This window comes from Notolepis coatsorum (genome assembly GCF_963971535.1).
Source record: "Notolepis coatsorum genome assembly, chromosome: 8".
Classification (NCBI taxonomy): Eukaryota; Metazoa; Chordata; class Actinopteri; order Aulopiformes; family Paralepididae; genus Notolepis; species Notolepis coatsorum.
This window is the reverse complement of record NC_140172.1, coordinates 121494161-121506932: the sequence shown is the minus strand read 5'-3', so window position 1 is coordinate 121506932 and position 12772 is coordinate 121494161. Positions and strand designations below refer to the sequence as shown.

Sequence of the window (12772 nt, the reverse complement as noted above, 5' to 3'; positions counted from 1 at the left end):
GGGGGGAGAGAGGATGGGGGGTGCTCGATCCTTTTTCCTGGCCCGAGAAAGTCAAGTCCCCCTACTGAACTAATTCATATTTTTAACCTAATTTGTATTTGATTAATAATATTTTTAACAATACATTTGTGACGATTTGACCACATGTGTGATTATGATGAACCTCTCCAGGTTCCCCCCCCACAGTCTCTACCTGAAAGGCTGGCTGTCGGGGTCGGTGTCCTTGAAGCCCATCTCCTCCAGCTTGCAGCGCCGGTAGAGCTCGTAGTGCCGCGCGTGGGTCTGCTCCCGCAGATCCTCCATGTTCACCCGGATCAGCATCTCCCTCAGCTTCACAAAGTCACAGTGGCTCTCGTTCTCCACTGCAGGGAACACAGGATGGAGAGATCCCCCCGTGGTTAGAGCGACGACAAGAACACAGGATGGAGAGATCCCCCGCCATGGTTAGAGTGGCGAGAAGACTCAGCGACGTGCCCCACGGAGCACAGAAATGCTACCCATTTATTCTCCACCCATAGCAACACTACCATCACCGACATCCAAGAAGGGGGACCCCCCCCCCTTGAACGGCCCTTCTAAGGTTTCTCTCCTCCGCATTGCCTGTGGTGCTTTTTTCCTATTGCTAGGTTGTTAGTGAGTTTTTCCTTAGCTTCGCTGGGGTATGTCTGGGAGTGTTGCATTTATTTATTTTACATTTATTTTGGATTTCAGGTGGGTTTTTTTTGTTCTTGATTTATTGTGATGTTTCTTCTCGACTTGTTTAAAGAAGACTTGTCCGACCCATGGGGACATTAACTTGTGATTTGGGGCTTTACAAATACATTTGATTTGATTTATGATTTGATTTACCCGTCATTCAGCTAAATGGTAAATGGACTGCATTTTACATAGTGCTTTTATCCAAAGCGCTTAACAACTTATGCCTCACATTCACACATTCACACACCAACGGCGGAGGCAACCGTGCAAGATGCCAACCTGCTCATCGGGAGCAGTTAGGTGTTTAAGTGTCTTGCTCAAGGACACTTCCGACACACTGCCAGGAGGAGCCGGAATCGGACCGGGAACCTTCCGATTACCAGGCGACCGCTCTACCTCCTGACCCACTGTCACCGCAGGGAATGTAGACAGACAGAGGCATCGTAGCTAGAACAGCTTTGCATTTTTAGATGTGATGCACCACAAAGACGCTCCGTCAAGAGAGGACTGACTGACTGTCACTCACGGTTAGCCATTCTGCCCCTAGTGGCAGCTCGCAGGAATGGCACCCTGTGTAAGACCAGTTCAATCTATGCGAGAATGCTTCACTATGACAGTGTGCCTTGTGTATTTTTATAGTCACAGTAACTTTACCGCTCTCATTCTCGACCGCAAGGAAGACAGACTGAAGGAAAGCAACAACAAAAAATACAAAAAAATAACGATAACACTACCTCTCGTTCTTCACCGCAAGGAGCACAGACAAAGACACCGTAATTAACCCTTTCACTGCCACACTACAGAAGGTTAACCTTTCACTACCACAGACGGTTAACCGTCTGTAGTGTGGCAGTGAAAGGGTTAACGGCTTTGTCGTGTGGCAGTGAAAGGGTTAACCTCCTGTATTGTCACAGTGAAAGGGTTAACCGTTTGCTAGTGTGGTAGCGAAAGGGTTAAGACTGGGCACTGGGAGGAGTGAAGCCGCCGCACATTCTCAACTACGAGGAGCACAGACGGACAGGAGCTCGGCAGTGAGAGCAGCATCAAGTCACAGCACCTCTCGGCGACACCGCTGTCTCTACACCACGTTGTTGCTTAGCCTCGTCACGTTTCCCCTCCAACTCTATAGTTGCAGGGGAAAGCACCTAACATCTGGATATCGCCGGTTCCTTTCCGACCCTCGGAATGCAGATCCATTTTTGTTAAAAAGGTTGAACCTGTAATGTCACCAAACGGCAACCTCTCTAGGCAAAAGAGACCCCTTTTGGAGACATGGTGTGGCCCGGAAGACGCACAGAACTTCATGAAAACAGTAGCGAACCAGGAGCATCTGACAAAAGCCGTCAGTGGGATGAAAACCTGCTAAAACAATTGTAATAATAAACTAGAAGGGCCCCGACAGAGATGCCTAACACCCACGCGTGAGCGGCTGCTGCTGCTGCTGCTATTCTCCTTCAACTTTGTAATTACAGAGTGTGCTGCACACTCACCACACACTCACTTAACCCGCTGGAACGTCTCCGCTAAGAAACCGTAACATCACACCACCTGATAATACGTCACGTCCAGTTCCACGTCCAGTTCCACTTCTACAGCTGTGACCGGTCTCTGAAAATCGTCTACAAGTATTTGTATTTCACTTTTAAAGCAAGTCACCCGGTTAGGATTCTCTCCTTCCCCGGAGATTGACAGAGGGCAACATGATATTATACAGTCCATTAATTGTGGTTCACTGTGATTACAGTGGGCTGTGTTTCTAGCTCTGATGTAAGTCATACAATGCCTCCTGATGATTCATAAAGAACATAACCATGAACCGCGGAGCTCCTTATAACCTCTCATGCTGACCCAAATCAAACCCTTGATAACCCAAAGAGCACAGCAAGACTGAAGATGTTTTTTTGTTCATAATGTGACTCAGATCATCTTGTGTGAACAGCACAAATCCTATAGAATCTGATCTTTTCAATTCCGATTTGGGCCACTTTAGGACCATAATGTGGTCCTAAATCAGATACAGATCAGATTTGTTTGCAATGCGACCTCAGTCTGAACCTCAAGTCATGTTGGAATTCACGTGACTTTGGCGTACAAACATGGAAAACAGCTGGGATGGAGATGGTCAGTGGAGGGACAGTGAGGTGTTAATAAGTATTTGGGGCGATACTTTTGTACAAGCAAAGCTTGAAGGGACGGACGTATCATATCCAGTCCGTGTTTGAAAGCATATCGAAAGGAGAAATGGCTCTCTCTCACCTCCTCCTCGCCCCAGTTATCATCCGCTCACGAATCAGCTGGCCTCCACTGCACATCAACTCGTCAATTAAACCATAAACCGTGACTTCAGTGTCCTCCATGTTTACGGCCACCTTCGCTATTGTTGTTTTGTGCATGCGGGTCAGTTCACGAACAGTTCACAGTGGAATCTGATATTGGCCACATTTAAAAATGAATGAACAGGAAAAAAACTGATCAGAGCAATAAAATCAGAATTGAGCACCACGGCTTGCAGCGTGAACGCAGCCACTGAGTCCTAAAGCCTGCTCATATCTCTCCGTCTCGTTTTCTCTCTCCCTATCCATCTGCCTGACATCCTCCCTTTCTCACCATCCTTCTCTCGAAAGCAGGATGTTGTAGCTCATTTCTGCTACTTTACAGTACCGTCCTTTTTTGGAGGGCGGGCAGGGGGAATAACAAAACACTGCATATATCTTGTCTCTTGTTGTCCAAACTCTACTGTAAAACTGTAGGTATGTTACTCTTTTCATCTGTTCAAAATTAAATAAAGTCCTGTGTGCCCCAAGCAAGTCACATTTGGAGCCGGTTTTAATTTGATTAAAACTCTGCTGTGTCTGGCAGCGATCAATGTGTCTATGATTAATTGGAGAGATTCTGGACTTGATCCGTGTTTATTTTCCAATCGAGAGTGATTCTCACAACCTTTGTTTTAACTACGGTTCTCACAGTAACGCCGGCTCGTTATTTGAGACGGACAGAGGGACGTGTTTCCTGTCTGACATCAGAGACGGGGAATGTGCCCTGGGTGTGAGTTCCACTCTATTTAAAGGGCCACTTTGCTGATTTTCAATTTTTTTTTTTTTTTTTTGTAATTAACTTTTTATTTGCATTTTTTGCACATAAACGTACAAACAAAAACAGCACTGTCGTGAGGAGGACGTGTGATAATCATACATAAAACATACCAACGTCTCGAGAGCTCGGTCACGTTGGCCCCCCTGAGAAACTGGATAATGTCACCTGGCGGACAGCAGGCCTCTAAGTGAACCGAAATGCCCCTTCACCTTTGTAAACCACCTCAGTTAGGGCCTAGTCCTTTTCATTAAATACAGGCTCTGTTGTAATCACATCGCCTGCAGGCTTCTTCTAATTTCCTGTCACTTTTTGTCAAAATTCTGCAGAATTCTATTCGTTGATTGTTGGATACTAGAAGGTCATTTGTAGTTTTTTTTTTCTCTCTTTTTTTTTTAATCCTATCCGCTCTGAAATGATGTGGATTTCTGTACATATTACTTTGTCCGTGGATTTTGTGTGGTTATTTAGGAAGTTGTACACAGATTCTCTGGTCACTCAGCTCACCATGTACTTACGACCTCCGACCTATGAACCTTGCCACATGTTACACCCAAACATTCCTTTCCTTCACAAATGTGATAATTCCATGGAAACTATTCCTCAACGGGCTGCTCAGTCAGCTCTTAATAAAGGCAGATACCGGTGGTAGGAGTTCTGGGGACTAACACAAACGTAGGGAAGGTGGACATGGTTGTGCTCTGATGCATAATATATTACACCTCCACTAATCCTGGTAACATTTTTGTCAATACAGACATGATGTCAAAGGAAAGAACATGTCTCCCTTCAGAGATCTGATGCAGTATCCAGTTAGAGGTGGTGTAGTGGCTAAATCCCCTACTTATGGCCTGAGATCAAAACCTGCCAAAACACTTCTCTCCTGTGTCTCCCCTACTCTGTCTCCCTCTCAGCCTCCCTACTGTCTCAATAAAGAACCTTCTCTCCTGTGTCTCCACTACTCTGTCTCCCTCTCAGCCTTCCTACTGTCTCAATAAAGAACCTTCTCTCCTGTGTCTCCACTACACTGTCTCCCTCTCAGCCTCCCTACTGTCTCAATAAAGAACCTTCTCTCCAGTGTCTCCCCTACTCGGTCTCCCTCTCAGCCTTCCTACTGTCTCAATAAAGAACATTCTCTCCTGTGTCTCCACTACTCTGTCTCCCTCTCAGCCTTCCTACTGTCTCAATAAAGAACCTTCTCTCCTGTGTCTCCACTACTCTGTCTCCCTCTCCATAGAGAGATACCATAGATGCCATACAGAACACTCAGATACTGTACAGAACACTCAGATACTGTACAGAACATACAGAACACTCGGTTACCGTACAGAACACTCAGATCTAAGAGTAACATGCAGTGGCTACAGACACGTGCAGAAGACAACGTGGTCCTTCACAGACTGAAAAATACGGCTGGCAGAGACCCCGGGGGAGGCGGCAGTCACAGTGTATTATGGGATGTATGCTCTGTCTAAATGCCACCACCAGCTGAGAGCGGGGAGAGGATGGGAGAATATGATGACATCATACGATGAGGCCAATAAGGTATGACATTTAAGATGCCAGGGTATGTGACGGTCAAGCATGACAACTTGCATGACAAGGGCTGACAACGGACAAAATATCATATCTTTTTGATGTATTGTTTTTGTAATGCAATAATCGTGTACGTCACCTTATTCTAAATGTAACCAATATTGGATTAAACAACAGAAAATAATATTGTTCACAATGGTATTCTACAAATGCATAACTTGTAGAAGGTAAAAATAGCGTGAGAGGGGAAAAGAAAACACTATTCTTCAGAATTCTAACTGACCTCCACCTGCTTTTTGAAGGAGAGGAAAATATGAGAACAGCAGTGTCCATCTGGCATCTAGCGAGCCGTTAGTACCGTCCCCACTGAGGCCTGATGGAGGGCCAAACTACAGACCCACTGCCACGCACAGCCCCCAGGACACCCAGGCTGAAGGCTGGACAGTCACACAGACACACACACACACACTAGGCTGAGAATAGACACATAGCCTGCAAACAGTACATGTGAGCATGCACACTAATGATAATGGACACGCATACAAGCAGGCACGCTCACATAACGTACATCCATCCATCCATCCATCCATCCATCCAAACTACATACATGCATCCACATAGATGCACACACACACACACAAATTGGAATGGATACATATACACAAGCATCTATTAATACATGCATACAAACTGAAACATGTAGAGATAAAAAGGCATCATTTCACAAATGAGAATAAATGCATGACTTCCATGTTCACATACAAGTGTTTACACAGATATGGGGGGGGGGGGGCAGAAGTACTAAATAAAGGTCTGCTATCTGTCATAATGGTCTGGGGTTCAGAGATAATAAATTATCCTTAGGGGGATACACACACACACACACACAGACAGACTGAGACCACACACACAATCAGTCGTTTTGTCAGCAGACAGCGGTGTCTTTCTGGAGGGACTGGAAATGTCCCATGGCTCTCGCAGGGTTAACCATAACCGATATGACATCTGACATCTACAAACGGCTTTTCATCAACACAGTTGCCGCTCTCAATGGACCCAGTGTATTATAACACGGAGACTACTCCTCTACAGACAGTATGACAGACACAGTGTCTTCTATATGAATGGGAAGCCACCAGTAGTACTAGAGTGCAGTTTTTTTCTCTTTTTTTTTTAAACCAATGACAACATTGGAGATGCAACATTTCTATGGGAAATAACAAATAGATACAACTTAGGTTATAGGATTAGTTTCAAGGATAATCCCAGTCATCATTAACCCCTCTGTTTCTCAATCATCTGGCATTGTAACGATTAAATCAGACCAATATGCGTTTCTACTGAAATAACCCTGAAAGGACATACTCTGTTGTTGTTGTTGTTGTTGTTGTTGTTGTTTTTGCATGCTACCACTAGGCCCAGGCTCGTTCATTCATGAGACCTTGGTACAGAACTGATCATTATGACGCCAGAATGCTATCTTTCTAAGAGGTATTCTGGGATGCGCAGGCCCGGCCCAGCTGCCCGTGACTCGGCGGTACGGCCAACAGAACGTATTCCTACCAGTACCGTGTTAGAGAGCCGCCCCCTCCTTCTCCACAATCCATGACTCTGAGCTCAAAAAGCCATCTTTAACTCGTCTCCTCCTCAACATCTCTGCATCTCACCTTCCTGATTGAAGTGGATTTAACAGGTAAATCAATAAGGAGTCGTTACTTTTTGATGGTCCGGGAGCTGAGCGATCATGGAGTAGACGTGTTTTCACATGAGCTCCCTTCTACCGTGCTGAATATACGTTTCTCCCCATTAGTCTTTATTTTATTTTTATTTGTTTTTTATCTGTTTGCTAGGTCGTCGTGTTTAGTATACATTCATCAACTTTTTTCGACTTTCTACGATGGCGGGGGTGGAAACCAGAGCCATGAAAGAGTTAGGCACGACACCGACACCGCCGAGCATGGCCGTACCGTCTCCCGCTGTCGGGGAGTTAAGCGAAGCTGTGCTCTTGGTCATGACCAAGCTACACGCAGACTCTGAGACACGCATCGCTGAAGCACAGAAGAAAGTACACGCAGACTCTGAGGCACGCATCGCTGAAGCACAGAAGCAAGTGCTGGCGGATTTCTGTATCAGCCTCCGTCGTGAGATATCAGAAGAAATACGGCTGGCGGTAGTCCCGCTGACAGACAAGATGGAGACGATTCACGCTGCCTCATCGGCTAATGCTAACGAACTAGCCATGCTAACGACGGAGGTATCATCCCAGTGTGAGAAGATGGCGGGTCTTGAATCCGCCCTGCTGGCTAGGCAGGCTGAAGTCAACAAACTACAGTCGGCGATGGAGGAGATGCAGTCCCGGGATAGACGCCACAACGTCAGGATTGTTGGAGTACCGGAGACCAGCGGTGAAGGCCGTCTCTCTGAGACCATGCCCGAACTACTGCAGAAGATACTAGGGACGGACGTCCTCCCCTCGCCTCCTATCTGTGAGTCGGCTTACAGAGCGGGCAGGTTTTCTCCCGGCGTGAACAAAGAACCGAGGCCCATCATAGTCAAGCTGAACAGACTCCAACAGAGAGAAATCATCATGCGGTCGGCTCGTACCAGAAGGGGTACTCTGAGGTTTGGCGATCACAAAGTGGCCATTTTCGAGGACTTTACACCGGAGGTTCAAGCTCAGAGAGCCGAGTACAAGGTGGTCCTGACTAAGCTATGGAGACTAGGCCTGAGGCCCACGTTATTCGCTCCCGCGAAACTATCTGTGTTGGAGAAGGTCGGTGGTCAGCGTTTGTTTTGGTCGTTGGCTAAAGCGAAGGAATATCTCGCGAAGACACCCGAGTCTGTTGCTTGATATCTATGGAGGGTGAGTGACTTGGCGGTTTGGGCCTATATACATTGATTAGGTCGACTATTCACAAACACTTGCTGTCATGCCCAGACATGCTAACTGTCCTCTGCCCATCCAACTAGCGGGGCTTCCCAATGACTTCTGTTACTTGCTAAAGCTGACCTCATGGTCGTACTTGTGTATCGCCTCTTTGGAAGCTAACGAGCTAGCTGAACAATGTACATAGTAGGCTAACGTGCTATCCGGATTCGTCACTAGCTTACGCGCTAGCCTCGGGCTAGCCAGCGGGCTTCGACTATGGTCTGCGCTGAGACATTCGTTAATGGTTACGTATTTTGGTTGCTGTTGCTGTTCAAAGGGACATTGGTTTGCACAGTTCAAGAGTGACCGAGTCCCTAACTAACTTCTGGTATGCTTTTTATTTTTATATCCAGGTTGTTTTGAGCTTTGGTGATCCAAAGTAGATGCCAAGGTCGGTTGAATATGCATAAACAATATTTGATAACAGGTTGGGTCGGGTATGGCTTGCACTTAATGGCTATATGGTTATATGGCTTGCACTCTAGCCATTACCCTCTCTTCCTTTCTTTTTTCTTTCCTACTGTCGCTGTTTTTATGTCATCTATATGCGCGATTTAAATGTGATCCGGTTCTACCTTGGACTAACTACTGACAAGCCTTAATTTTGTTTTGAATTTTCCGTGAGGCACTTATGCTATAACGTTGATACATTAATATGCAGACTCCAGGGTAGATGGTTACAGGTTGATGCTGAGTAATTATATAATAATTAGTGTCGCTGTTTTAAGGGCAATTGAATGAGCAATTAACCTGTGACCCGAACCTGCCTTGGATTATCGGCTGGGATGCTTTAATTTAATTTTGTATTGAATTTTCCTATATGTTTTAATGGCATTTGAATGAGCAATTTAAATGTGATTCGATCCTACCTTGGACTAACTGCTCCGACCGATATCTTTATTGAAACAATGTATGATGACAGGTGGTGTCAGGTGTTGCCTATTACCATCCCCGGATTGATTAATGAATGATTGTGTTTAATTCTAATCTTACATAGGTTGGGTCATTTCAGCCGTTGTGCCTGATCAGAGGGACGGCTAAAGGGGTGCACTTTGACCATAACCCTTTTTTTCCCTTCCTCCTTTTTTTTTGTCATTGTTTAATTGACACTGTTCACACAATTTTGCACAATTAACCTGTGACCCGAACCTGCCTTAGACTATCGGCTGGGATGCTTTAATTTAATTTTGTATTGAATTTTCCTATACCTTTTTGGGCTATAACAATGTGATGTTGAAGCGCAGATTCCGAAATAGAGGGCTGCAGGTTGATGCGGAGTTATTATTTAATAATGGCTATTTTTACCATTATGGTTTTCTCATGTTGGGGCCAGGGCTCAGGTGGTTTTCGACCGATATCTTTATTGAATTTTATTTTATTATTATTTGTGTTTATTGGACTAGTGGGGGTTTACTCAGGGGTTTATCTAGAGGGGGGTGGGAGTGGGAAGCGTCTTATTGATCCATGTCTCTAGTGGGAAGTGATAGGAAGATGACCATCCTCAGTGGGTGGGGCATAGGGTGGGGATTGGAGAGTGGGTATAGAGGAACTTATAGTAGGACGGGTGGGTTAGGGTTTAGAGTAGAAGGAGGGGGGGTTGTAGCTGGGGTGGTATTTTTATGTGTTCTATGTACTGTTGTCTTATATATGTGTAAGTGTTCCTCCTCTGAACTCCTGGGATTGACCGTCCGGGCCCGCCGGGATCGGCACCTCTGTACTCAGCCTGGCTGCACGGGTATGTTCTCTACGCACTTATACAAGCTCGACCATGGCTAAATTGAATATTTTAATTTGGAACGCAGGAGGGCTTAACGCCCCACACAAGCGTGCCAGTGTCCTTTGGCTATTGAAGAGGAGAAATATTGACCTTGCTCTCCTTAGTGAGACGCATTTAATGGTAGGTGACGTGTCAAGACTGGCAAATCGGCAATATCACGTTATCTCCGCATCCTCAGCCGATGATAAGACGAAAGGAGTAGTCATAGTTACAAGACGTAACCTTGATATCAAAATCTTGGATGTATGGTCGGACACGGAGGGAAGGATTACTATAGCAAAAGTTGAATTCTTGCATAGGAAGATGGCTATAATAGCATTGTATGCTCCTAACACATTTGATTCAGCGTTCTATAATACAATCACGAAGAATATGTTGGAACTTAATGGATACGCTCTCATTGTGGGTGGCGATTTTAATGCGTGCTGGGATGCGGAGATGGATAGGTCTGGGCCCTCTGAAACGAGCGACCAGAAACGGGCCTCTAAGGCCCTCAGGATGTGGGCCAAAGACACGGGGCTCTCAGACCTCTGGCGCTTATGCAACCCCACCCTCAGAGATTACTCTCACCTGTCAGCCAGACACAAAAGCTTCTCTCGAATTGACTATGCATTCGCGTCCCCTAATATGTTTGATAGTTTCGATGTCTCATTGGTTCCCTTGGCTCTCTCAGACCACAAGGGGATTATCCTTACGGCAACCTTTGGCAGGCTCTCCGCAAGAGCTCCCAGATGGCGTTTTAATTCGACCTTGCTAAAGAACGATGACTTCTGTTCTGAGTTCAGGAGTAAACTAGCTGAATTTTTGCAGATCAACGTTGGCACAGTAGAAGACCCTAGGGTCCTGTGGAACGCATTGAAAGGATTCATCAGGGGTCATGTCACACTATTTGCCTCCAATTTGCGAAAATCCCGGTCAAAAAAGCTAGAAGGACTGGAATCATTATATGCGGACCTATACGCATCCTTGCAAACTGACTATAATGAACGACTAAACACACAACGTAAGATAGTCAAAAAAGAAATAAACTCCATACTTAAACAACAGTCTGAGTTTTTGATACATAGGACAAGACAAAATTACTATTTTCACGGCTCCAGACCTAGCCATCTATTGGCAATGAAAATACGATCAAATGATCATTTCTCAGATATCCCCTCGATTAGGACGAGCCAGGGTGCAGTCACTACTGATTCGAAAAAGATCAATGACACTTTTAAAGAGTTTTACTCACAGTTATATAGCTCAGAGGGTAATCTGGATGACTCTAGATTTGAATCGTTCATTGGCGGGCTTGAGATACCCCACATTTCTGAGGAAGAGGCCAAGGAACTGGGGAGACCGATTACTCTCGTAGAATTGAGGGAGACTATTGTTGAAATGCAGAGGGGTAAGGCGCCAGGCTGGGATGGTATTCCACCCGAAGTGTATTTAGCTTTCTGGGACCAACTGGGTCCATTGATGCTCGATATGATCAATTACGCTATCGAACAAGGGGAGTTCTCAAGAGATGTCAATATGGCGTTGATTTCTTTACTTCTCAAAAAGGACAAAGATCCCAATGATTGTGGTAGCTATAGACCCTTGAGTCTTCTCGGGGCCGATTTAAAGGTGTTTGCCAAGGTGCTGGCCCGTCGCCTGCAGAGATTTATGTCTGTATTGGTACACTGCGATCAAACTGGTTTTATCCCGGGGCGTCTGGCTGCAGATAATCTTAGGAGGCTGTTGCATGTAATCGATAACAGTAAAGACAATACAACTCCATCCACAGTTCTGTCTTTGGATGCCATGAAGGCGTTTGACAGACTTGAGTGGTCATATCTGTGGAAGGTACTTGAGGTCATGGGTCTTGGAAAGAGTTTTATTCATATGATTAAAGTCCTGTATGCCTCGCCGTCTGCGATGATACTGACAGGCAAAAACTGTTCCACACTCTTTCCAGTCTCCAGATCTTCTAGACAGGGTTGCCCTCTGAGCCCGGGACTGTTCGCGCTTTCCCTCGAACCTTTGGCCCAATTTATTAGGCAATCGGAGGACATCGTCCCCATAATGGTCAACAATACTCCACACAAAATTGCTCTCTATGCGGATGACCTGCTGATTTTCATGGACGACCCCTCCCGGTCGGCCACAAAATTATTGAGGATAATCGACGACTTTGGTAAATTGTCAGGTTTTAAGATTAACTGGAACAAATCAGCCTGCCTACCTCTTAATGAACTGGCCAAGGCGGTACGACTACCAGCTGATATCCCCATAGTAGAACATTTCAAATACCTGGGCATAGAGATATTCCCCACGCTGAACCAAACTACTAAGTACAACTTCACGGGTACTTATGATAAAATACGCCAGGATCTAGACAGGTGGTCGTCCCTTCCTAACTCCTTACAAGCCCGGGCTTCCATAATCAAAATGAACATCCTGCCTAGGATAAATTTTATTAGCTCAATGCTCCCCCTGCCCCCTCCAATAGACCACTGGCGCAAGGTACAATCGATGGTATCTAAGTTTGTCTGGAATAACAAACGCCCGAGAATCAAAAGGGCTACTACTCAACGTAGGAAACAAGATGGGGGCCTCGCAATCCCTGATTTTAAACTGTATTTCTGGTCCTTTTCACTGAGACCTTTGATGTGCTGGCTAGACCCTGTAGAGGCTGTATCGTGGCGCTCCTTAGAAGCGGCGGCGGTGTCTCCGCTAAGATTACAGGATGTAGTGTACTCCACTGTCTCTATTGC

At 45.7% G+C, this 12772-nt stretch overlaps 1 protein-coding gene across 2 annotated transcripts in view; it reads right to left on the bottom strand.

The window, feature by feature from the left end:
• Nucleotides 1–12772, bottom strand: part of septin8a (septin 8a) — a 93697-nt gene that overhangs the window by 33675 nt on the left and 47250 nt on the right. For both annotated transcript variants that reach the window (XM_084320111.1, XM_084320110.1), the window contains one exon: nucleotides 194–362. In XM_084320111.1, the coding sequence (XP_084176237.1) occupies nucleotides 194–362 (169 nt within the window). The remainder of the gene's footprint in view (nucleotides 1–193; nucleotides 363–12772) is intronic.